General features: G+C 31.5%; 1 protein-coding gene across 1 annotated transcript; it reads right to left on the minus strand.

Annotated features, from left to right (window-relative positions):
* Positions 1-803: 803 nt before the first annotated feature.
* On the minus strand, positions 804-21032 carry LOC130445436 (H2.0-like homeobox protein). The gene is made up of 4 exons (XM_056781045.1): positions 20824-21032; positions 18453-18814; positions 1086-1260; positions 804-1012 (listed from the first exon to the last, which is right to left on the minus strand). The coding sequence occupies exons 1-4, from the start codon at positions 20850-20852 to the stop codon at positions 817-819; spliced, it is 762 nt and encodes a 253-aa protein (XP_056637023.1). The 5' UTR covers positions 20853-21032; the 3' UTR covers positions 804-816.
* Positions 21033-27820: the final 6788 nt, after the last annotated feature.

A 27820-nucleotide genomic window follows, 5' to 3' on the forward strand; every position in this document is an offset into this window, starting at 1 on the left:
ATTAGAAATGAAAAGTGTTTTTCCAAAGTTTGGAAAAACGGTAAGAGTTAGAGAAAAAAACTTCAAATAAAAGTTGTAGATTTTTCAATTTCACACAAAAATAATTCTTTAAAATTTTATGCTATCACTCATATTTATAAAGTTAGGGGTGCTAGATCTTACGATATGATAATTTCAAATTTAAAAAATGTTAACGTGCTAATAAATTGCGAATTGTTATGAAAAAATTACAAAAAATTCTTTCCAAATCACAGTTTTTTAAACATTCTTCATTTTTTCTTTCTGGAAAAATCGCAATATTTCAACGATATATAATTTTTATAACAAAGTTATTTCCATCCCTTAAATTCTAGCAACCATATCTTTGTAAATATCATAAATAGCAAAAAACTACAATAGTATATATTTTTTGTCAAATTAAAACCTCTACAACTTTTATTTGAAGAGTTTTTTTCCAATTTTCACAGTTTGTCCAAAATTCTCGATATACCCAAAACTCACAATTTTGGACGTATTTTCTCGGACTATAAAACAAATCATCTACACTCTATCCTTTTCTATTGACAGTTGCAATACATCTTATCTATTAAGTAAAGACATATGTCCTTCTGTACAAGGTAATAGAAGGTTTGTGACATGCGCATGTTTTTGTAAACAAACGATCAGCTGGTAGAACACCAGCTACGTCATTATGTCATTGACATTTGTATGTCAAACATAACCTCACTAACATTATGTTCGAGTTATGAGGATGTGTGTTATATGTATATTTTAACAACAAAAACAATATTAAAAAAGTTTATTATACATTTCTTATCAGTCTACATCGTCTGTAAGAGAATCTACATCTATATGTAGTTCTTCTTGAGTAGAATCAGCTATGTTACTATCCCCTATTTGTCCTTCTCTCGTATGCCGCCATTTCATCCGCCGATTTTGGAACCAAACTTTAACTTGCGCATCTGTAAGACCAAGAGTGGCTGCTAGTTGTCTCCTACAAAAAAAAGGAAACCTAATCATCATTATTATGAAAATTATAAACCACTATTAGCTTTAAATTACATTCCTAAATGATTCATTCTAACCTATCAGGTTTCGTGATGTATTTCTGCAGTTGGAATCTTCTTTCGAGACCTTTCCGCTGTAGATTACTGAACACCGCTCTGGACCAGGATCTTTTCCGTTTATTTTGACTGGAAGAACATGTCGGAAGATTTGTCGAAGGATTCGGTGGTGAATGAGTATCAGGTAAACGAATACCTGAAATATACAAAAAAAAAAGAGAAAAATGAGACCAATTTTTACGTAAAGGGAAGGGATTTAGGGCACTAGAATTATCTTAAGAATCAATCTATCGAAAAATACAAAGACTAGGAATACTAGAAGTATTTTTAACCGCTTCTCAATATATTATTGAAAATCGAGGCGGATGATATCTCAATCATGAACTAGAGGTAAACCTAAGTCCACCTCAAGAAATAATACTTTTGGTTTGACCTTCAAAGTAAGTTTTAATGGGATCCAAACACCATACTAGTTGAAGCGAATAAACCCTTCGTAGAAATTATTTTGTAGAATTAATATGGACAGAAATTAAACTTGAGGACCATAGACATGAAAATTCTCAGGCTGATCTGGGAAAAACACTACTAGGAGTGAAAAAACCAGATTAAACCAGTGGTAAGAAGGTTTTTTCTTAGTAAAGAGAACTAGAATTCAAATCTAATCAAATAAAAGCAACTAAAGGGTTTTTTTGTGAAAGGATGTTGTTCTGCTAGTAAAATATTGTACAAGTAAGGGCACTAATTATTTAATAATCAATTTTATGAACGTTAAAACGCACCAGGAAGTGCCAGAATAAATAATTTGTATCAATGCACCACGTATATGACGCAGGCTTCAGAAAAAGTCACACTATTCGCCGGATCTATACACCTTGGATTTTTTCTCTCCATTAAAATTATAATCGTCGAAAAATATATGTCCTTAATCTATTAAGAACATCTACGTAACCATGAAGTGAGTGCTGTCGGAAATTCTAGTTAAAAACTTGGAAGTTCTACCGAAATCTTTGTATTTGTACTTTGTAGAGTTGATTGTAGCATCCATTTAACAGATTTAGAGTTAAAAATGTTATGTTTTATTTGCTGGATTAAAAATAATTATATTCTACCCCATAAATATTTCGATAGAGGCCGAAATATATACAATGGACTTTTCAAATTTATAGCTACGTTTACTATAGCCCGTTAGGTTTATAAATCAATCTACCTAACGTCTCCTTATTGTTTTTTCTTCTTTAGAACAATTATTTTAATAGACATCAATTCCTCTTCCTCAACTTTTCCAATTACGACAAGCTTTTATTCAAATTCAAATAATTTTGAATTCATGTAGACTGTTAATTTTAATTCTACGTCTTTTCATAGGGAAATGATGAATTTTAATTGTCGAACAGAAAAATTTATTCCAAATTCACGTTTGTATAAAATATACGAGGTTAAAGTTAAAAGTTCAATTTTTTGGATATGACAAATTTTAATTTAAAAATATTTACCATCTACGCCTATGGATTGAAAATGGTAAAATAAGTTTAAATGGAAAGTAAAATGTCTATTTTATAATTTCGAGAAGAAATTTAGTCGCTAGCTACGATATAAATTGAAATAAAAAAAATTCAATCTAGAATTTCGATTTAATAAAATTATTCCAACTATGACAAGCTTTTATTTAATTTCAAATAATTTTGAATTCATGTAGATTGTAGATTTTTATCCTACTTCTTTCCATAGGGAAAAGATGAATTTTAATTGTCGAACAGAATAATTTATTCCAAATTCACGTTTGTAGAAAATATACGAGGTTAAAGTTGAAAGTTCAATTTTTTTGATATGACAAATTTTAATTTAAAAATATTTACCACCTACGCCTATGGATTGAAAATAGTAAAATAAGTTTAAATGGAAAGTAAAATGTCTATTTTATAATTTAGAAAAGAAATTTAGTCACTAGCTAAAATATAAATTGAAATATAAAAAATTCAATCTAGAATTTCGATTTAATAAAATTTTTCCAACTATGACAAGCTTTTATTTAATTTCAAATAATTTTGAATTCATATAGATCGTAGATTTTTATCCTACGACTTTCCATAGGGAAAAGATGAATTTTAATTGTCGAACAGAAAAATTTATTCCAAATTCAGGTTTGTAGAAAATATACGAGGTTAAAGTTGAAAGTTCAATTTTTTTGATATGACAAATTTTAATTTAAAAATATTTACCACCTACGCCTATGGATTGAAAATGGTAAAATAAGTTTAAATGGAAAGTAAAATGTCTATTTCATAATTTAGAAAAGAAATTTAGTAACTAGTCACTATATAAATTGAAATATAAAAAATTCAATCTAGAATTTCGATTTAATAAAATTTTTCCAACTATGACAAGCTTTTATTTAACTTCAAATAATTTTGAATTCATGTAGATTGTAGATTTTTATCCTACGTATTTCCATAGGGAAAGGATGAATTTTAATTGTCGAACAGGAAAATTTATTCCAAATTCACGTTTGTATAAAATATACGAGGTTAAAGTTGAAAGTTCAATTTTTCTGATATGACAAATTTTAATTTAAAAATATTTATCACCTACGCCTATGGATTGAAAATGGTAAAATAAGTTTAAATAGAAAGTAAAATGTCTATTTTATAATTTAGAAAAGAAATTTAGTCACTAGCTAAAATATAAATTGAAATATAAAAAATTCAATCTAGAATTTCGATTTAATAAAATTTTTCCAACTATGACAAGCTTTTATTTAACTTCAAATAATTTTGAATTCATGTAGATTGTAGATTTTTATCCTACGTCTTTCCATAGGGAAAGGATGAATTTTAATTGTCGAACAGGAAAATTTATTCCAAATTCAGGTTTGTAGAAAATATACGAGGTTAAAGTTGAAAGTTCAATTTTTTTGATATGACAAATTTTAATTTAAAAATATTTACCACCTACGCCTATGGATTGAAAATAGTAAAATAAGTTTAAATGGAAAGTAAAATGTCTATTTTATAATTTAGAAAAGAAATTTAGTCACTAGCTAAAATATAAATTGAAATATAAAAAATTCAATCTAGAATTTCGATTTAATAAAATTTTTCCAACTATGACAAGCTTTTATTTAATTTCAAATAATTTTGAATTCATATAGATCGTAGATTTTTATCCTACGTCTTTCCATAGGGAAAAGATGAATTTTAATTGTCGAACAGAAAAATTTATTCCAAATTCAGGTTTGTAGAAAATATACGAGGTTAAAGTTGAAAGTTCAATTTTTTTGATATGACAAATTTTAATTTAAAAATATTTACCACCTACGCCTATGGATTGAAAATGGTAAAATAAGTTTAAATGGAAAGTAAAATGTCTATTTCATAATTTAGAAAAGAAATTTAGTAACTAGTCACTATATAAATTGAAATATAAAAAATTCAATCTAGAATTTCGATTTAATAAAATTTTTCCAACTATGACAAGCTTTTATTTAACTTCAAATAATTTTGAATTCATGTAGATTGTAGATTTTTATCCTACGTATTTCCATAGGGAAAGGATGAATTTTAATTGTCGAACAGGAAAATTTATTCCAAATTCACGTTTGTATAAAATATACGAGGTTAAAGTTGAAAGTTCAATTTTTCTGATATGACAAATTTTAATTTAAAAATATTTATCACCTACGCCTATGGATTGAAAATGGTAAAATAAGTTTAAATAGAAAGTAAAATGTCTATTTTATAATTTAGAAAAGAAATTTAGTCACTAGCTAAAATATAAATTGAAATATAAAAAATTCAATCTAGAATTTCGATTTAATAAAATTTTTCCAACTATGACAAGCTTTTATTTAATTTCAAATAATTTTGAATTCATATAGATCGTAGATTTTTATCCTACGTCTTTCCATAGGGAAAAGATGAATTTTAATTGTCGAACAGAAAAATTTATTCCAAATTCAGGTTTGTAGAAAATATACGAGGTTAAATTTGAAAGTTCAATTTTTTTGATATGACAAATTTTAATTTAAAAATATTTACCACCTACGCCTATGGATTGAAAATGGTAAAATAAGTTTAAATGGAAAGTAAAATGTCTATTTCATAATTTAGAAAAGAAATTTAGTAACTAGTCACTATATAAATTGAAATATAAAAAATTCAATCTAGAATTTCGATTTAATAAAATTTTTCCAACTATGACAAGCTTTTATTTAACTTCAAATAATTTTGAATTCATGTAGATTGTAGATTTTTATCCTACGTATTTCCATAGGGAAAGGATGAATTTTAATTGTCGAACAGGAAAATTTATTCCAAATTCAGGTTTGTAGAAAATATACGAGGTTAAAGTTGAAAGTTCAATTTTTCTGATATGACAAATTTTAATTTAAAAATATTTATCACCTACGCCTATGGATTGAAAATGGTAAAATAAGTTTAAATAGAAAGTAAAATGTCTATTTTATAATTTAGAAAAGAAATTTAGTCACTAGCTAAAATATAAATTGAAATATAAAAAATTCAATCTAGAATTTCGATTTAATAAAATTTTTCCAACTATGACAAGCTTTTATTTAACTTCAAATAATTTTGAATTCATGTAGATTGTAGATTTTTATCCTACGTCTTTCCATAGGGAAAGGATGAATTTTAATTGTCGAACAGGAAAATTTATTCCAAATCCAGGTTTGTAGAAAATATACGAGGTTAAAGTTGAAAGTTCAATTTTTTTGATATGACAAATTTTAATTTAAAAATATTTACCACCTACGCCTATGGATTGAAAATAGTAAAATAAGTTTAAATGGAAAGTAAAATGTCTATTTTATAATTTAGAAAAGAAATTTAGTCACTAGCTAAAATATAAATTGAAATATAAAAAATTCAATCTAGAATTTCGATTTAATAAAATTTTTCCAACTATGACAAGCTTTTATTTAATTTCAAATAATTTTGAATTCATGTAGATTGTAGATTTTTATCCTACTTTTTTCCATAGGGAAAAGATGAATTTTAATTGTCGAACAGAATAATTTATTCCAAATTCACGTTTGTAGAAAATATACGAGGTTAAAGTTGAAAGTTCAATTTTTTTGATATGACAAATTTTAATTTAAAAATATTTACCACCTACGCCTATGGATTGAAAATAGTAAAATAAGTTTAAATGGAAAGTAAAATGTCTATTTTATAATTTAGAAAAGAAATTTAGTCACTAGCTAAAATATAAATTGAAATATAAAAAATTCAATCTAGAATTTCGATTTAATAAAATTTTTCCAACTATGACAAGCTTTTATTTAATTTCAAATAATTTTGAATTCATATAGATCGTAGATTTTTATCCTACGTCTTTCCATAGGGAAAAGATGAATTTTAATTGTCGAACAGAAAAATTTATTCCAAATTCAGGTTTGTAGAAAATATACGAGGTTAAAGTTGAAAGTTCAATTTTTTTGATATGACAAATTTTAATTTAAAAATATTTACCACCTACGCCTATGGATTGAAAATGGTAAAATAAGTTTAAATGGAAAGTAAAATGTCTATTTCATAATTTAGAAAAGAAATTTAGTAACTAGTCACTATATAAATTGAAATATAAAAAATTCAATCTAGAATTTCGATTTAATAAAATTTTTCCAACTATGACAAGCTTTTATTTAACTTCAAATAATTTTGAATTCATGTAGATTGTAGATTTTTATCCTACGTATTTCCATAGGGAAAGGATGAATTTTAATTGTCGAACAGGAAAATTTATTCCAAATTCACGTTTGTATAAAATATACGAGGTTAAAGTTGAAAGTTCAATTTTTCTGATATGACAAATTTTAATTTAAAAATATTTATCACCTACGCCTATGGATTGAAAATGGTAAAATAAGTTTAAATAGAAAGTAAAATGTCTATTTCATAATTTAGAAAAGAAATTTAGTAACTAGTCACTATATAAATTGAAATATAAAAAATTCAATCTAGAATTTCGATTTAATAAAATTTTTCCAACTATGACAAGCTTTTATTTAATTTCAAATAATTTTGAATTCATGTAGATTGTAGATTTTTATCCTACTTCTTTCCATAGGGAAAAGATGAATTTTAATTGTCGAACAGAATAATTTATTCCAAATTCACGTTTGTAGAAAATATACGAGGTTAAAGTTGAAAGTTCAATTTTTTTGATATGACAAATTTTAATTTAAAAATATTTACCACCTACGCCTATGGATGGAAAATGGTAAAATAAGTTTAAATGGAAAGTAAAATGTCTATTTTATAATTTCGAGAAGAAATTTAGTCGCTAGCTACGATATAAATTGAAATAAAAAAAATTCAATCTAGAATTTCGATTTAATAAAATTTTTCCAACTATGACAAGCTTTTATTTAATTTCAAATAATTTTGAATTCATGTAGATTGTAGATTTTTATCCTACTTCTTTCCATAGGGAAAAGATGAATTTTAATTGTCGAACAGAATAATTTATTCCAAATTCACGTTTGTAGAAAATATACGAGGTTAAAGTTGAAAGTTCAATTTTTTTGATATGACAAATTTTAATTTAAAAATATTTACCACCTACGCCTATGGATTGAAAATGGTAAAATAAGTTTAAATAGAAAGTAAAATGTCTATTTCATAATTTAGAAAAGAAATTTAGTAACTAGTCACTATATAAATTGAAATATAAAAAATTCAATCTAGAATTTCGATTTAATAAAATTTTTCCAACTATGACAAGCTTTTATTTAACTTCAAATAATTTTGAATTCATGTAGATTGTAGATTTTTATCCTACGTATTTCCATAGGGAAAGGATGAATTTTAATTGTCGAACAGGAAAATTTATTCCAAATTCACGTTTGTATAAAATATACGAGGTTAAAGTTGAAAGTTCAATTTTTCTGATATGACAAATTTTAATTTAAAAATATTTATCACCTACGCCTATGGATTGAAAATGGTAAAATAAGTTTAAATGGAAAGTAAAATGTCTGTTTTATAATTTCGAAAAGAAATTTATTCATCAGTCACTATATAAATTGAAATATAAAAAATTCAATCTAGAATTTCGATTTAATAAAATTTTTCCAACTGTGACAAGCTTTTATTTAATTTCAAATAATTTTGAATTCATGTAGGTTGTAGATTTATATCCTACGTCTTTCCATAGGGAAAGGATGAATTTTAATTGTCGGACAGGAAAATTTATTCTAAATTCACGTTTGTATAAAATATACGAGGTTAAAGTTGAAAGTTCAATTTTTTGATTATGACAAATTTTAATTTAAAAATATTTATCACCTACGCCTATGGATTGATAATTGTAAAATAAGTTTAAATGGGAAGTAAAATGTCTATTTTATAATTTAGAAAAGAAATTTAGTCACTAGTCACTATATAAATTGAAATATAAAGTATCTTCTTCTTCTTTTTTTTATCTTATCGGGGTATCTCGATTGTTGCCTCTATATTTAACATCTCTATGGTTCGAATCCGAATCCACAACAATATCAAAGCTCAAATTATTTATCAATTGCTTATTTATTGATCCAATAGCCATTAAAAATAAGTTGATTCACAATTCCATCATCTGATTTAAATAGATTACAATAAGCTTTTAACATGAATATTTTATTAGTATTGGAAATAATTATAGTTAAATACTTTATTTGTGGGGTTGAATTAGATAATACTAATGTTCCGGTTGAATAAAAAATTATCGAACAAAATCTTGTCAACACAAATTGTTAATTAATTATTCCCCAAACAAACGATTTTGAGGAAGACATTTTGTCAATATGGCGACGCCGTAGCGTTTCAAAATGTCGTCATGGGTATCCGCGCAACTGAATACGAAATGCGTTTGGCCAGTGATGTCATATCCACCAACTTTTTGGTAGATCTTCACTTCAGTCTACCTATCTACCACCCTAGACCTTAAAACTACCTATTTTTTTAATTAGTTTGACATATAATCACTTTGAATTATTTTTATATCGACGAGCGACGTTGCGATGTGTTCAGGCTATGAACCAACGGTGCTGATTGTTGTTTGTTCTGTGTTCCGTGGATTGTGACAGCTGCGAAAGCGATGCACAAAGTTCTAGGTTAGGAATTCCGACTCGAAAAGCTAGAAAAAGGCACTATGACCAAAAATATTCGAAATTATGGGAGAAAGACAAGAAATTTGCTTCAAGGAAGTACCAAGGGTGAAGGATATTTTTATTTCAAATCGTTTAGGTGTGATATTAATTGTGCTGGTGGAAGATTTATTCTGAATAAACATGCAAATAGTTTAAAGCATGTAGAATGTGTGGAAGGTGTTGAGAGATTGTTTTCTGCAATTAATAATATGTAAATCCAAGTGGGCGTCATGGGGGGGGGGCTTCACTTCAGCCGCCATCTTTAAAAACACGTTTTATTAAATATCTCGCGAATCGCGCATCGTATGACAAAAATTGTGGAGATCATTATTGTAGATAACAATATTTTCCATCTTTTTTATTTGAAACTTTTTTTTGTATAACGCATAGGTTTTTAATTGTAGCGCTCTAAACTTTTTTCAATACGGTTTTGGCTAAATATTTAGTTAATGGTCAATGATAAATTAAAAATGGTGGTAACTAAATTATAGAACATACAATTTTCTATAAATTTCATTGTAAACTTTTTCCCGTAGCATTTATAGTTTAGGAGCTATTACGTATTAAGTATAATATATTTTTGGGTAGTTCGTTAACATTCCAAAAGTATTCAGGTATAAATGCGGTATACAAAAAAAAGTTTCAAATAAAAAAGATGGCAAATATTATTATCTTCAATAATGATCTCTACAATTTTTGTGGTACGATACGCGGTTCGCGAGATATTTAATAAAACGTGTTTTTCAAGATGGCGGCTGAAGTGAAGCCCCTCCCTATGACGCCCACTTGGATTTACATTCGGGGGACACCCCTGAACATATTAAAATAACAAAAATCTTCACAACAACTCACTCCTACGATTGTTAAACAAAAATTAAGCGTCCAAAATGCCAAATACTTTGGTGACGCTTGACCAAATATATTTATAAAGTTTTTAGAAGTCCCCCGTATATAAAATAATGTATTATTATTAGCGAAGAGAAGGTTGTTGGATGGTAAGGTGGTTAATGATTGCAAAAATTCGATTTATTTCTATATAAATAGTTAAATAACGTAAAATATATTTCTGTTTATATATGTATTGTTTGAAGCCAACCCTGCCGCAATATCTATCAAAGCCCACCAAATGTTCAACAGCATTCGTATATTCCTTTCTATGATATCGCGTAAACACTTAACAAACCTTGTATATACAAGTGAAATACTTAAATATCTAAATTATAAACAGAACCGGTGGATCTGTTTATAAAACTATACATCAAGAAAGTTGTTTATTCTTTCTTACAAAATTTGGTAGTCATCAACGGCTTCCAACATTTATTTACAAGCCATTATGTAGTATGTTTTAACTTTTTATCGTCTCTAATCATCACTGGTAATTGATTAGTTCGAGCGTTGATTAATTTTTTTATTATTATTTGTTAGTGAAACATATAAAACAGATATATTTTGAATGTTTTCATTTTCGAGGGTATATACGAATATAAAATTGTTGAATTTACTTCAACACTATTATTATTATATGCTTATACGAGGGCTCTTCCTATTATTCCATTTCTAATACATTTTTTATATAAATAATCTAAGAGAATAGTTAAAACATCAGGCATAAACACACGACAAACTATTAAGTTTAACAATTATTCTATTATAGAATCAAAATGTCTTTTAGGAAATATACAGGGTGTCCCACGACAAGTTAAAACTATCTGTATATGGAAAAATACTTGTAGTAAAATCATGAAAATTTCTACGTTTGGGTTATCGGATACGATCTTTTTAACTAAAATATTTTCAAAGGTAGAACCGGAAGTCGACTATAACTTTGTTATTTTAAATAAAACACCCTATATATTAATACATTTTTGAAATCTACGTAAAATTTTAGTATACTTTTGTCTAAAAACTTTTTTCGAAAAATGCATACTTTTTCAGTTATTAATTTTTTTGTAAAAAAATTGACTCTTATAAATTATTTTTTTACTATTATACCCTTAAAGATATGAAAATGATTTCTATTCGGTTGTTTTTAGCAAGGTCAGACGTATTTGAATATATGTTGAAAAATTTTTCATCTTATACAGGGTGCGTATAAAAAGTATTCAAAGTTTAACTTCATAAATATCAAATTTCATTATTTTTTCAAATAGAACCACTCGGTTTTTTCTATTTTAATGCATTCAGGGATAAAAAATAAGGCAAATTCGTGTATATTTTCGTATACCTAAACCTCACCGTTTTCCAGATATTAAATGTTTTCTATAAATTTTTAGAGATACAAGTATGTTCTTTTTATACACACCCTGTATAAAATTAAAAATTTTTCAACATAAATTCAAATACGTCTGACTAAATTGTATTAAAATTCTCCTTAAATTTATGTGGATTTTACCAATTATTCTATTATAAAATCAAAATGTCTTTTAGGAAATTTAATTTGATCAAATACCTTTAAATATACAGGGTGTCCCACGACGAGTTAAAACTATCTGTATATGGAAAAATACTTGTAGTAAAATCATGAAAATTTCTACGTTTGGGTTATCGGATACGATCTTTTTAACTAAAATATTTTCAAAGATGGCCGACTTCCGGTTCTACCGGAAGTCGACTATAACTTTGTTATTTTAAATAAAACACCCTATATATTAATACATTTTTAAAATCTACGTAAAATTTTAGTATACTTTTGTCTAAAAACTTTTTTCGAAAAATGCATACTTTTTCAGTTATTAATTTTTTTGTAAAAAAATTGACTCTTATAAATTATTTTTTTATGGGAATACCCTCAAAGATATGAAAATGGTTTCTATTCGGTTGTTTTTAGCAAGGTCAGACGTATTTGAATATATGTTGAAAAATTTTTCATCTTATACAGGGTGCGTATAAAAAGTGTTCAAAGTTTAACTTCATAAATATCAAATTTCTTTATTTTTTTAAATAGAACCACCCGGTTTTTTCTATTTTAATGCATTCAGGGATAAAAAATAAGGCAAATTCGTGTATATTTTCGTATACCTAAACCTCACCGTTTTCCAGATATTAAATGTTTTCTATAAATTTTTAGAGATACAAGTATGTTCTTTTTATACACACCCTGTATAAAATTAAAAATTTTTCAACATAAATTCAAATACGTCTGACTAAATTGTATTAAAATTCTCCTTAAATTTATGTGGATTTTACCAATTATTCTATTATAAAATCAAAATGTCTTTTAGGAAATTTAATTTGATCAAATACCTTTAAATATACAGGGTGTCCCACGACGAGTTAAAACTATCTGTATATGGAAAAATACTTGTAGTAAAATCATGAAAATTTCTACGTTTGGGTTATCGGATACGATCTTTTTAACTAAAATATTTTCAAAGATAGTCGACTTCCGGTAGAACCGGAAGTCGACTATAACTTTGTTATTTTAAATAAAACACCCTATATATTAATACATTTTTGAAATCTACGTAAAATTTTAGTATACTTTTGTCTAAAAATTTTTTTCGAAAAATGCATACTTTTTCAGTTATTAATTTTTTTGTAAAAAAATTGACTCTTATAAATTATTTTTTTACGGGAATACCCTCAAAGATATGAAAATGGTTTCTATTCGGTTGCTTTTAGCAAGATCAGACGTATTTAAATATATGTTGAAAAATATTTCATCTTATACAGGGTGCGTATAAAAAGTGTTCAAAGTTTAACTTCATAAATATCAAATTTCTTTATTTTTTTAAATAGAACCACCCGGTTTTTTCTATTTTAATGCATTCAGGGATAAAAAATAAGGCAAATTCGTGTATATTTTCGTATACCTAAACCTCACCGTTTTCCAGATATTAAATGTTTTCTATAAATTTTTAGAGATACAAGTATGTTCTTTTTATACACACCCTGTATAAAATTAAAAATTTTTCAACATAAATTCAAATACGTCTGACTTTGCTTAAAGCAACCGAATAAAAATCATTTTTATATCTTCAAGGGTATCCTCGTAAAAAAATAATTTATAAGAATCTGCAACAGCAAAATTATACTAAAAATTCACGTAGATTTGAAAAATTGTATTAATGTACAGAGTGTCCCATGCAAAATAACAAAGTTACAGTCGACTTATTTTATATTTTAGTTAAAAAGATCGTATTCAAAAACCCAAACGAAGAAATTTTCAAGATTTTACTACAAGTATTTTGCTATATATACAGATAGTTTCAACCCGTCGTGGGATACATCGTATATAGAGTGATTCAAACAAATATATATCGAACGAAGGCACGAAATGGAACAAAAAATATATCAAAAAGTGTGTGTGAATCTTTTCATTACTTTAATATCTTGTATAACAGTTTCGCAATACTACAAAGATGGTCAGACGAATTTGCAACGAGTTCCAGAGATCAAAACTAACCAGACACGTACATGCACCATCGATATAATCACCGTGTAGCTGTCAGACGGAAAAACTCAGTTCTGACCTGGGTAGATCGTTTCCCTCGCTGGCCTTTAAGCTATTCCAATGATTAATCCGAGACGTGGACTCGCGTTTTCTGGGTAAGCTGGATCAGCAACTATGGATCACGTATCAGAGAAGTCAATTCAAATCTGCACACGACGACATACCATCCACAACCCAACGGGATGGTCGACTGTTTCCACGGGAGGTTTAAAACAACGATACATTACCATCGAAAGAGCCAAAAGGCGAAGATCAACAAGAAAAGTTAAAAGAAGAAATGTGTTGGTGAAAAATGTTGTGTCCATACCTTGAAAGACGAAATTTGTTAGTAATAAGATGTATCTAATGGCCCCTATACCTTTCACAATTATTGTAATATAAAGAAACTACAATCTGAGATTTTTAATTTTGTCTTTGTTATTTCCAAGATCGAAGGAGATTATTTTGAGTTATAAATCGTACTTTTCGAACCACTCTCGTATAGTATATAATCTAATTCAGTTAATAAAAACAAACAAAACGATTATCGATCAAACAATGCGTCTGCATAAGTAAAATCAACCGTCTGAAATATAAACATTCTCTAATGATTTATTTTTTCCACTAAACCATTTTTTTTTCTAAATTGTTTATCCAGAAGGCCGATCCACTGTGGTATTCTCGGGATTATAATTTTCTACAGCGTTGAAAAAGTTCGGAATCCGTGCTTTAAACAATTTATATCTTTAATGTGTAACATCACTCGACGTTGTTTGTTGTTATTGAAATTATTAGCTGTTAAAAACCAGTAAAACTTGGAGATTTAATACAATTATAATTAGTAAATGGGTGTATTTACTAAAGCTCGATATACATTTTAAAATTTACTGTTGTTGATAACTGATGATATCCTGTTAGAAAACATGTAAGTTTTATTGAAAATTCAATATACAGATAAAAAGAAACAATGATTCCATTCTATAAATACGTTTTCGAATCGAACGGATTTAACGAGTTTAAAACGAACCGTTTTAACGAGGATCCATTGTCTAGTCCGCTTTAATATATAAAAAAAAACTTGTATACACCAAAGAATCTATTTCGACCCAGTGTTTGCAGCTGATCCATCAATCCCACTCCATGTGGGGTCGCTTTAATTGCCAGAGATCTTCGTCTTCGTTTAAACAATTCGAGAGAGTGTGGATTGAGGTTTCGTCCTCTATGCAACCAAATCTGCACGCATTATCCACTAGGTATAGCGTCTTCAGGTGTTTATAGCGAACTCCAGTTGGTATTAAGTCAATACATTCAGCAGATGTACTCTGGTTATACTTCCCAGAAGAGTTTTTGCCTGTTTTATCCCAATAATTGGTTTTGCTCCTATCTACCTTCTATTTCAGTGCTTTTTTCATTGTCCTGTAGTTGATACCACAAATACCCATGAAGGGTTTGTCTATCCCAGCTTTCGATGCAACGTCTTGAGGCATGTCCCAGGATTGGTCGTTGTTTTCTCTGCCACGCTTTCAAGTACTATTTGGAGATGTGGGAGATTTAGAACCACTTCTAGTGCAGCTGCTGGCACGTAAGCAAGACAGTCTTTGGACCTTTGGAAAATTGTTCCTCGTGGTATTCATTAAATTCAATTAAATTCCTGAGTCGATGCAACGTTTGGTCGTTGTTTTCTCCACCAAGCTTTCAAGTACTATTTGGAGATGTGGGAGATTTAGAACCACTTCTAGTGCAGCTGCTGGCACGTAAGCAAGACAGTCTTTGTACCTTTGGAAAATTGTTCCTCGTGGTATTCATTAAATTCAATTAAATTCCTGAGTCGATGCAACGTTTGGTCGTTGTTTTCTCCACCAAGCTTTCAAGTACTATTTGGAGATGTGGGAGATTTAGAACCACTTCTAGTGCAGCTGCTGGCACGTAAGCAAGACAGTCTTTGGACCTTTGGAAAATTGTTCCTCGTGGTATTCATTAAATTCAATTAAATTCCTGAGTCGATGCAACGTTTGGTCGTTGTTTTCTCCACCAAGCTTTCAAGTACTATTTGGAGATGTGGGAGATTTAGAACCACTTCTAGTGCAGCTGCTGGCACGTAAGCAAGACAGTCTTTGGACCTTTGGAAAATTGTTCCTCGTGGTATTCATTAAATTCAATTAAATTCCTGAGTCGATGCAACGTTTGGTCGTTGTTTTCTCCACCAAGCTTTCAAGTACTATTTGGAGATGTGGGAGATTTAGAACCACTTCTAGTGCAGCTGCTGGCACGTAAGCAAGACAGTCTTTGGACCTTTGGAAAATTGTTCCTCGTGGTATTCATTAAATTCAATTAAATTCCTGAGTCGATGCAACGTTTGGTCGTTGTTTTCTCCACCAAGCTTTCAAGTACTATTTGGAGATGTGGGAGATTTAGAACCACTTCTAGTGCAGCTGCTGGCACGTAAGCAAGACAGTCTTTGTACCTTTGGAAAATTGTTCCTCGTGGTATTCATTAAATTCAATTAAATTCCTGAGTCGATGCAACGTTTGGTCGTTGTTTTCTCCACCAAGCTTTCAAGTACTATTTGGAGATGTGGGAGATTTAGAACCACTTCTAGTGCAGCTGCTGGCACGTAAGCAAGACAGTCTTTGTACCTTTGGAAGATTGTTCCTTGTGGTATTCATTAAATTCAAATAAATTCCTGAGTCGATGCAACGTTTGGTCGTTGTTTTCTCTGCCAAACTTTCAAGTACTATTTGAAGATGTGGGAGATTTAGAACCACTTCTAGTGCAGCTGCTGGCACGTAAGCAAGACAGTCTTTGTACCTTTGGAAAATTGTTCCTCGTGGTATTCATTAAATTCAATTAAATTCCTGAGTCGATGCAACGTTTGGTCGTTGTTTTCTCTGCCAAGCTTTCAAGTACTATTTGAAGATGTGGGAGATTTAGAACCACTTCTAGTGCAGCTGCTGGCACGTAAGCAAGACAGTCTTTGTACCTTTGGAAAATTGTTCCTCGTGGTATTCATTAAATTCAATTAAATTCCTGAGTCGATGCAACGTTTGGTCGTTGTTTTCTCCACCAAGCTTTCAAGTACTATTTGGAGAGGTGGGAGATTTAGAATCAGTTCTAGTGCAGCTGCTGGCACGTAAGCAAGACAGTCTTTGTACCTTTGGAAGATTGTTCCTTGTGGTATTCATTAAATTCAAATAAATTCCTGAGTCGATGCAACGTTTGGTCGTTGTTTTCTCCACCACGCTTTCAAGTACTATTTGGAGAAGGGGAAGATTTAGAACCACTTCTAGTGCAGCTGCTGGCACGTAAGCAAGACAGTCTTTGTACCTTTGGAAAATTGTTCCTCGTGGTATTCATTAAATTCAATTAAATTCCTGATTCGATGCAACGTTTGGTCGTTGTTTTCTCCACCAAGCTTTAAAGTACTATTTGGAGAAGGGGAAGATTTAGAACCACTTCTAGTGCAGCTGCTGGCACGTAAGCAAGACAGTCTTTGTACCTTTGGAAGATTGTTCCTTGTGGTATTCATTAAATTCAAATAAATTCCTGAGTCGATGCAACGTTTGGTCGTTGTTTTCTCCACCACGCTTTCAAGTACTATTTGGAGAAGGGGAAGATTTAGAACCACTTCTAGTGCAGCTGCTGGCACGTAAGCAAGACAGTCTTTGTACCTTTGGAAAATTGTTCCTCGTGGTATTCATTAAATTCAATTAAATTCCTGATTCGATGCAACGTTTGGTCGTTGTTTTCTCCACCAAGCTTTAAAGTACTATTTGGAGAGATGGGAGATTTAGAATCAGTTCTAGTGCAGCTGCTGGCACGTAAGCAAGACAGTCTTTGGACCTTTGGAAGATTGTTCCTTGTGGTATTCATTAAATTCAATTAAATTCCTGAGTCGATGCAACGTTTGGTCGTTGTTTTCTCCGCCACGCTTTCAATTACTATTTGGAGATGTGGGAGATTTAGAATCACTTCTAGTGCAGCTGCTGGCACGTAAGCAAGACAGTCTTTGTACCTTTGGAAAATTGTTCCTCGTGGTATTCATTAAATTTAATTAAATTCCTGATTCGATGCAACGTTTGGTCGTTGTTTTCTCCACCAAGCTTTAAAGTACTATTTGGAGAGGTGGGAGATTTAGAATCACTTCTAGTGCAACTGCTGGCACGTAAGCAAGACAGTCTTTGTACCTTTGGAAAATTGTTCCTCGTGGTATTCATTAAATTCAATTAAATTCCTGAGTCGATGCAACGTTTGGTCGTTGTTTTCTCCGCCACGCTTTCAAGTACTATTTGGAGAGGTGGGAGATTCAGAATCACTTCTAGTGCAGCTGCTGGCACGTAAGCAAGACAGTCTTTGTACCTTTGGAAGATTGTTCCTTGTGGTATTCAGACTAGTTGGAGTACGACTATGTTGATTGCAAATGAAGAAATTACGTTGGAATCGTGCAGTCTGTTGGGTCCTACTTCAGACATTCTGCTAAACGCGTTGTCGTTTCCGGACCAACGACCCTGATGTTGGACATCCCGCAACCATATCAAAATCTTGAACATCCAAGCTTTGGTGTAGGACCGTGAAACAACGCCCTCTAACATTCACGTCGACAATTAAATTCCTGAGAATTTATATATTTCGTATTGCTGGTCAAAAGTTCTTTAAAACATTTTAAACGTCGGCAAGATGCAGGAAGTTGCGCCAAACTGATGGAGTAGATAATAAAAACAAACGTACAGGGTGGTTCAAAGTTTAGTACGATATTTTTAACCAATTTATTAATCTGTGATCTAATTAGAAGGAAAACAATATGTGTGCTTACTTGGTCTTGTAGGAAACGGTCTAATGGGCTGTATTGTGAACGTAGACGGGCTGGTACCAAAAATATGTCCAGCTAAATACTCCGGAATGTCACTAATATGCGAACAACCTGAAGATCCGATTTTACAACATCTATAAATTGACGAAACGCAGTCCGAACAAGGAACTGCAATTGTTGGTGTGGGTTTAGTGATTCCTGCATGCGAATTTTCATTGTTGATATTATCCGATCGAGCGGATTTTGCTAGTAATTGATCAATGCCGAATTTTAATTTTAAAGGTTCCTTTTCCGGTGGTGATTTTTTTATGAAATTGTCGTTTTGTAATCTGTTCATTGTCTTGCTCGGCAACGTTGGATTTAATCTGGAAATCAACGTTTTTTTCAATGATATTTCATACAAATCACTTCTACTGAAAGAATGAGAATTGGAAACGAATTAAATAACAAAAGAATTTGTAATAAATTTGGAATGAAATACGTTTTCCGGGTTTCACTCTACCTTGTACTATATTCTTAAGCAATTATGGATCTAAATGTTTGTGATAGCAAAAGAAATACGAAAGTTAAACTGGAACTGACATAAAGTAAAGTACCACCAAGAATTCCTTTGGAATATGACAGAGTATGAAAAACCAATTAAATATAGACAAATTTTGAAAAAAAAGAAGCAAGAAAAGAATGAACAGAAGACACAGAATAAAATAGTAGCGGCAAAGATGAAACAACTAAAGAAAATAGTAGGAATAACGCAATACCAATAGGAAACAAAATAGGCCTACTAAGAAATATGATAAAAGCAAAAAGACATAAGGAAGACCGAGGAAAATTTGTCTAGAGGAAATAGTACAAGAAGAAAGAGCTGTGACAGACACCATCATCATTTTCATTAATGATAGACCAAGATTGAGAGAGAATCTTTGAAGACCAAATGGTAAAAGGAAAACGGACAGAGTTTTGGAAAGAAAGAAGGAAATATCAACCATGAGACATAACCTCTGAGGTCGTTATATGGAAATGTAATTGTAGAAGAATTTGAAAGCAGCTTGACATGCTTCTCCATTTAGAAACGTCGCCGTTGATCAAGATAGACATTAATTTGAAAAAACATTATAATAAATTCAGAAACATGCGTTGAATAACATATATACACACTCAACACCAAAAAAAACCGGCCACTTCATATTTTTCTTATTAAAAGCTAATTCCAAGCGATGTGTTTGTGTTTTTGTGGTTATTCCAGTTATTACAGATAATGTTGAATCTAAATCCATTGAATTAATCCCTTCAGAATTAGTAAACAATTAGATAAAACTCAGATTTGATTCATATATTTGTTTTGAAGTTGATTCACATTAAAACATCCTCAATTTATCAACCAAGCCGCCTTTTCTGTGATTAATAGAATGTTTTGTTGGTCCAGAATAATGGTTCTTTTACGTAACCCGAGCTGAAGCCTTGCCGAAACGAATCCTAACTCAAAGTAGCTCGAAATAAACGTGTAAGTGCAAATACAGTGCGGCGGAGACCGGGGGAGCACGTGCCCCAACTCCTGGAAACGTATCGAAGAGAAAGGGGATTATTTGCCTATCAATATTCTCATTAGAAGATCAGTTATGGTTTGATGAGGCTCTGTTTGCTCGGAGGTACTTCCAGGAAGTCCTCCTAGACGTCGTGGTTCCATTTGTTCTCGTCCACATACTTGTTACTTAGATCAAGTGGGTAACACCGTTCTGGACTGGCCTGCACGATCTCCCGATATGAATCCCTTCGAGCATTTGTGGGATTATTTAGAGAGGCGTGTTAGACGTTTGCATCATCCTCCTAGTGACTCAAATCAGCTCTAAATTGCTCTTCGAGAAGAATGGGATGATATGCCGGTGGAGTACGTCCAGAATTTAATTTCTTCGATGTCTGACAGGGTTTGAGCCCTTCGCCGTAGTAGAGGGTGTAATAATAATATTCACTTTTAGTAGATTTTGTTTAAATAACCTATAAATTAATCAATTCTTACCATAAATTAAAAAGATTAATATATTTAACAAGACCAAATCTAAGTGATGGTTTTTTTTTTTGCTGTTGAGGTGTTTTTTGATGGTAATTTAGTTTCAAAAATTCACATATATAGGAACGAGAAAACTGTCAATGATAAAAAAAGATTTTTTTGAATAAAAACATAGAAAACGATCTAAGAAGTATGAAACTAAAGAAAAATGTTTTCTGCTACCCCCGGTATTCTAGCGAGGCATTTATATAGGGTAGAAGTGCTAAAATAGAAGAAGGAAAGTAAAAATAACAAAAAAAAGCAAAATATGTTTGAACCTTTCGCTATTTTTAAACTATATTTATATTAAAAAAAAATGTTATAACTTACTGGATATCGTTAAATTTATTGGCAATCATAATCCATGGCAAAAAGTTTTAATCAAACACATAGAACTCACAGCACTGTACTTATTATATCCACACTAATAGGCCTCTATTATCAGTTAATACTGTCCCATAGGTGGTCCGTAAGTTAAGCAGCTTGAGTCGTTTCAAAAGGAGGGGCTTAAATCAGACTTACCACTTCATTGGTTTACGTTCGTGCGTAACTGAGGCGGCGACTACTTATTTTTCGTCTTCCCCGACTTCGTTTATTACGTTGTTTAGGCCGCGTATTGATATTAATAAAGAAAATATTTTGTTGTTCCTGTTTGATCAGTTACTCGAAGGATAAACATAAGATAAAAGAAATTGACATCCACTTCAACTTCGATCAATTTCAAATAAAGAAAAATCTTCAGGCATTCTTGAAGATACTTCATTCGAATTTTCAGAAATAACAACACCCCACATCATCTTCAGACATTCTTGAAGATTCACCATTCGAATTTTCAGAAACAACAACACCCCACATCATCTTCAGACATTCTTGAAGATACTCCATTCGAATTTCCAGAAATAACAACACCCCACATCATATTCAGGCATTCTTGAAGATACTTCATTCGAATTTTCAGAAATAACAACACCCAACATCATCTTCAGACATTCTTGAAGATACTCCATTCGAATTTTTAGAAACAACAACACCCAACATCATCTTCAGACATTCTTGAAGATTCACCATTCGAATTTTTAGAAACAACAACACCCCACATCATCTTCAGGCATTCTTGAATATACTCCATTCGAATTTTCAGAAATAACAACACTCCACATCATCTTCAGACATTCTTGAAGATACTCCATTCGAATTTCCAGAAATAACAACACCCCACATCATATTCAGGCATTCTTGAAGATACTTCATTCGAATTTTCAGAAATAACAACACCCAACATCATCTTCAGACATTCTTGAAGATACTTCATTCGAATTTTCAGAAATAACAACACCCCACAACATCTTCAGGCATTCTTGAATATACTCCATTCGAATTTTCAGAAATAACAACACTCCACATCATCTTCAGGCATTCTTGAAGATACTCCACTCGAATTTTCAGAAACAACAACACCCCACATCATCTTCAGGTATTCTTGAAGATACTTCATTCGAATTTTCAGAAATAACAACACCCCACATCATCTTCAGGCATTCTTGAATATACTCCATTCGAATTTTCAGAAATAACAACACTCCACATCATCTTCAGGCATTCTTAAAGATACTCCATTCGAATTTTCAGAAACATCAACACCCCACATCATCTTCAGGTATTCTTGAAGATACTTCATTCGAATTTTCAGAAATAACAACACTCCACATCATCTTCAGACATTCTTGAAGATACTCCATTCGAATTTCCAGAAATAACAACACCCCACATCATATTCAGGCATTCTTGAAGATACTTCATTCGAATTTTCAGAAATAACAACACCCAACATCATCTTCAGACATTCTTGAAGATACTCCATTCGAATTTTCAGAAATAACAACACCCCACATCATCTTCAGGTATTCTTGAAGATACTTCATTCGAATTTTCAGAAATAACAACACCCAACATCATCTTCAGACATTCTTGAAGATACTCCATTCGAATTTCCAGAAATAACAACACCCCACATCATATTCAGGCATTCTTGAAGATACTTCATTCGAATTTTCAGAAATAACAACACCCAACATCATCTTCAGACATTCTTGAAGATACTCCATTCGAATTTCCAGAAATAACAACACCCCACATCATATTCAGGCATTCTTGAAGATACTTCATTCGAATTTTCAGAAATAACAACACCCAACATCATCTTCAGACATTCTTGAAGATACTCCATTCGAATTTTCAGAAATAACAACATCCCACATCATCTTCAGGCATTCTTGAATATACTCCATTCGAATTTTCAGAAATAACAACACTCCACATCATCTTCAGGCATTCTTGAAGATACTCCACTCGAATTTTCAGAAACAACAACACCCCACATCATCTTCAGGTATTCTTGAAGATACTTCATTCGAATTTTCAGAAATAACAACACCCCACATCATCTTCAGGCATTCTTGAATATACTCCATTCGAATTTTCAGAAATAACAACACTCCACATCATCTTCAGGCATTCTTGAAGATACTCCATTCGAATTTTCAGAAACAACAACACCCCACATCATCTTCAGGCATTCTTGAAGATACTTCATTCGAATTTTCAGAAATAACAACACCCCACAACATCTTCAGGCATTCTTGAATATACTCCATTCGAATTTTCAGAAATAACAACACTCCACATCATCTTCAGGCATTCTTGAAGATACTCCACTCGAATTTTCAGAAACAACAACACCCCACATCATCTTCAGGTATTCTTGAAGATACTTCATTCGAATTTTCAGAAATAACAACACCCCACATCATCTTCAGGCATTCTTGAATATACTCCATTCGAATTTTCAGAAATAACAACACTCCACATCATCTTCAGGCATTCTTGAAGATACTCCATTCGAATTTTCAGAAACAACAACACCCCACATCATCTTCAGGTATTCTTGAAGATACTTCATTCGAATTTTCAGAAATAACAACACTCCACATCATCTTCAGACATTCTTGAAGATACTCCATTCGAATTTCCAGAAATAACAACACCCCACATCATATTCAGGCATTCTTGAATATACTCCATTCGAATTTTCAGAAATAACAACACCCCACATCATCTTCAGGTATTCTTGAAGATACTTCATTCGAATTTTCAGAAATAACAACACTCCACATCATCTTCAGACATTCTTGAAGATACTCCATTCGAATTTCCAGAAATAACAACACCCCACATCATATTCAGGCATTCTTGAATATACTCCATTCGAATTTTCAGAAATAACAACATCCCACATCATCTTCAGGCATTCTTGAAGATACTTCATTCGAATTTTCAGAAATAACAACACCCCACATCATCTTCAGACATTCTTGAAGATTCACCATTCGAATTTTCAGAAACAACAACACCCCACATCATCTTCAGACATTCTTGAAGATACTCCATTCGAATTTCCAGAAATAACAACACCCCACATCATATTCAGGCATTCTTGAAGATACTTCATTCGAATTTTCAGAAATAACAACACCCAACATCATCTTCAGACATTCTTGAAGATACTCCATTCGAATTTTTAGAAACAACAACACCCAACATCATCTTCAGACATTCTTGAAGATTCACCATTCGAATTTTTAGAAACAACAACACCCCACATCATCTTCAGGCATTCTTGAATATACTCCATTCGAATTTTCAGAAATAACAACACTCCACATCATCTTCAGACATTCTTGAAGATACTCCATTCGAATTTCCAGAAATAACAACACCCCACATCATATTCAGGCATTCTTGAAGATACTTCATTCGAATTTTCAGAAATAACAACACCCAACATCATCTTCAGACATTCTTGAAGATACTTCATTCGAATTTTCAGAAATAACAACACCCCACAACATCTTCAGGCATTCTTGAATATACTCCATTCGAATTTTCAGAAATAACAACACTCCACATCATCTTCAGGCATTCTTGAAGATACTCCACTCGAATTTTCAGAAACAACAACACCCCACATCATCTTCAGGTATTCTTGAAGATACTTCATTCGAATTTTCAGAAATAACAACACCCCACATCATCTTCAGGCATTCTTGAATATACTCCATTCGAATTTTCAGAAATAACAACACTCCACATCATCTTCAGGCATTCTTAAAGATACTCCATTCGAATTTTCAGAAATAACAACACCCAACATCATCTTCAGGTATTCTTGAAGATACTCCATTCGAATTTTCAGAAATAACAACACCCCACATCATCTTCAGGCATTCTTGAATATACTCCATTCGAATTTTCAGAAATAACAACACTCCACATCATCTTCAGGCATTCTTAAAGATACTCCATTCGAATTTTCAGAAATAACAACACCCAACATCATCTTCAGACATTCTTGAAGATTCACCATTCGAATTTTTAGAAACAACAACACCCCACATCATCTTCAGGCATTCTTGAATATACTCCATTCGAATTTTCAGAAATAACAACACTCCACATCATCTTCAGACATTCTTGAAGATACTCCATTCGAATTTCCAGAAATAACAACACCCCACATCATATTCAGGCATTCTTGAAGATACTTCATTCGAATTTTCAGAAATAACAACACCCAACATCATCTTCAGACATTCTTGAAGATACTTCATTCGAATTTTCAGAAATAACAACACCCCACAACATCTTCAGGCATTCTTGAATATACTCCATTCGAATTTTCAGAAATAACAACACTCCACATCATCTTCAGGCATTCTTGAAGATACTCCACTCGAATTTTCAGAAACATCAACACCCCACATCATCTTCAGGTATTCTTGAAGATACTTCATTCGAATTTTCAGAAATAACAACACCCCACATCATCTTCAGGCATTCTTGAATATACTCCATTCGAATTTTCAGAAATAACAACACTCCACATCATCTTCAGGCATTCTTAAAGATACTCCATTCGAATTTTCAGAAACATCAACACCCCACATCATCTTCAGGTATTCTTGAAGATACTTCATTCGAATTTTCAGAAATAACAACACCCCACATCATCTTCAGGTATTCTTGAAGATACTCCATTCGAATTTCCAGAAATAACAACACCCCACATCATATTCAGGCATTCTTGAAGATACTTCATTCGAATTTTCAGAAATAACAACACCCAACATCATCTTCAGACATTCTTGAAGATACTCCATTCGAATTTTCAGAAATAACAACACCCCACATCATCTTCAGGTATTCTTGAAGATACTTCATTCGAATTTTCAGAAATAACAACACCCAACATCATCTTCAGACATTCTTGAAGATACTCCATTCGAATTTCCAGAAATAACAACACCCCACATCATATTCAGGCATTCTTGAAGATACTTCATTCGAATTTTCAGAAATAACAACACCCAACATCATCTTCAGACATTCTTGAAGATACTCCATTCGAATTTCCAGAAATAACAACACCCCACATCATATTCAGGCATTCTTGAAGATACTTCATTCGAATTTTCAGAAATAACAACACCCAACATCATCTTCAGACATTCTTGAAGATACTCCATTCGAATTTTCAGAAATAACAACACCCCACATCATCTTCAGGCATTCTTGAATATACTCCATTCGAATTTTCAGAAATAACAACACTCCACATCATCTTCAGGCATTCTTGAAGATACTCCACTCGAATTTTCAGAAACAACAACACCCCACATCATCTTCAGGTATTCTTGAAGATACTTCATTCGAATTTTCAGAAATAACAACACCCCACATCATCTTCAGGCATTCTTGAATATACTCCATTCGAATTTTCAGAAATAACAACACTCCACATCATCTTCAGGCATTCTTGAAGATACTCCATTCGAATTTTCAGAAACAACAACACCCCACATCATCTTCAGGCATTCTTGAAGATACTTCATTCGAATTTTCAGAAATAACAACACCCCACAACATCTTCAGGCATTCTTGAATATACTCCATTCGAATTTTCAGAAATAACAACACTCCACATCATCTTCAGGCATTCTTGAAGATACTCCACTCGAATTTTCAGAAACAACAACACCCCACATCATCTTCAGGTATTCTTGAAGATACTTCATTCGAATTTTCAGAAATAACAACACCCCACATCATCTTCAGGCATTCTTGAATATACTCCATTCGAATTTTCAGAAATAACAACACTCCACATCATCTTCAGGCATTCTTGAAGATACTCCATTCGAATTTTCAGAAACAACAACACCCCACATCATCTTCAGGTATTCTTGAAGATACTTCATTCGAATTTTCAGAAATAACAACACTCCACATCATCTTCAGACATTCTTGAAGATACTCCATTCGAATTTCCAGAAATAACAACACCCCACATCATATTCAGGCATTCTTGAATATACTCCATTCGAATTTTCAGAAATAACAACACCCCACATCATCTTCAGGTATTCTTGAAGATACTTCATTCGAATTTTCAGAAATAACAACACTCCACATCATCTTCAGACATTCTTGAAGATACTCCATTCGAATTTCCAGAAATAACAACACCCCACATCATATTCAGGCATTCTTGAATATACTCCATTCGAATTTTCAGAAATAACAACATCCCACATCATCTTCAGGCATTCTTGAAGATACTTCATTCGAATTTTCAGAAATAACAACACCCCACATCATCTTCAGGCATTCTTGAATATACTCCATTCGAATTTTCAGAAACAACAACACCCCACATCATCTTCAGGTATTCTTGAAGATACTTCATTCGAATTTTCAGAAATAACAACACTCCACATCATCTTCAGGCATTCTTGAAGATACTCCATTCGAATTTTCAGAAACAACAACACCCCACATCATCTTCAGGTATTCTTGAAGATACTTCATTCGAATTTTCAGAAATAACAACACTCCACATCATCTTCAGACATTCTTGAAGATACTCCATTCGAATTTCCAGAAATAACAACACCCCACATCATATTCAGGCATTCTTGAATATACTCCATTCGAATTTTCAGAAATAACAACACCCCACATCATCTTCAGGTATTCTTGAAGATACTTCATTCGAATTTTCAGAAATAACAACACTCCACATCATCTTCAGACATTCTTGAAGATACTCCATTCGAATTTCCAGAAATAACAACACCCCACATCATATTCAGGCATTCTTGAATATACTCCATTCGAATTTTCAGAAATAACAACACCCCACATCATCTTCAGGTATTCTTGAAGATACTTCATTCGAATTTTCAGAAATAACAACATCCCACATCATCTT

The sequence above is a fragment of the Diorhabda sublineata genome, chromosome 6 (genome assembly GCF_026230105.1).
Source record: "Diorhabda sublineata isolate icDioSubl1.1 chromosome 6, icDioSubl1.1, whole genome shotgun sequence".
Lineage (NCBI taxonomy): Eukaryota > Metazoa > Arthropoda > Insecta > Coleoptera > Chrysomelidae > Diorhabda > Diorhabda sublineata.

What these genes read in the sequence shown, in the direction of transcription:
- LOC130445436 (XM_056781045.1), bottom strand. Translation starts at nt 20,852, where the DNA reads ATGATTGCCAATAAATTTAACGATATCCA. An exon ending in AATAAATTTAACGATATCCA is followed by an intron (nt 18,815 to 20,823) that starts GTAAGTTATAAC and finishes GTTGATTTCCAG; the next exon opens with ATTAAATCCAACGTTGCCGA. An exon ending in TACATCACGAAACCTGATAG is followed by an intron (nt 1,013 to 1,085) that starts GTTAGAATGAAT and finishes AATGATGATTAG; the next exon opens with GTTTCCTTTTTTTTGTAGGA.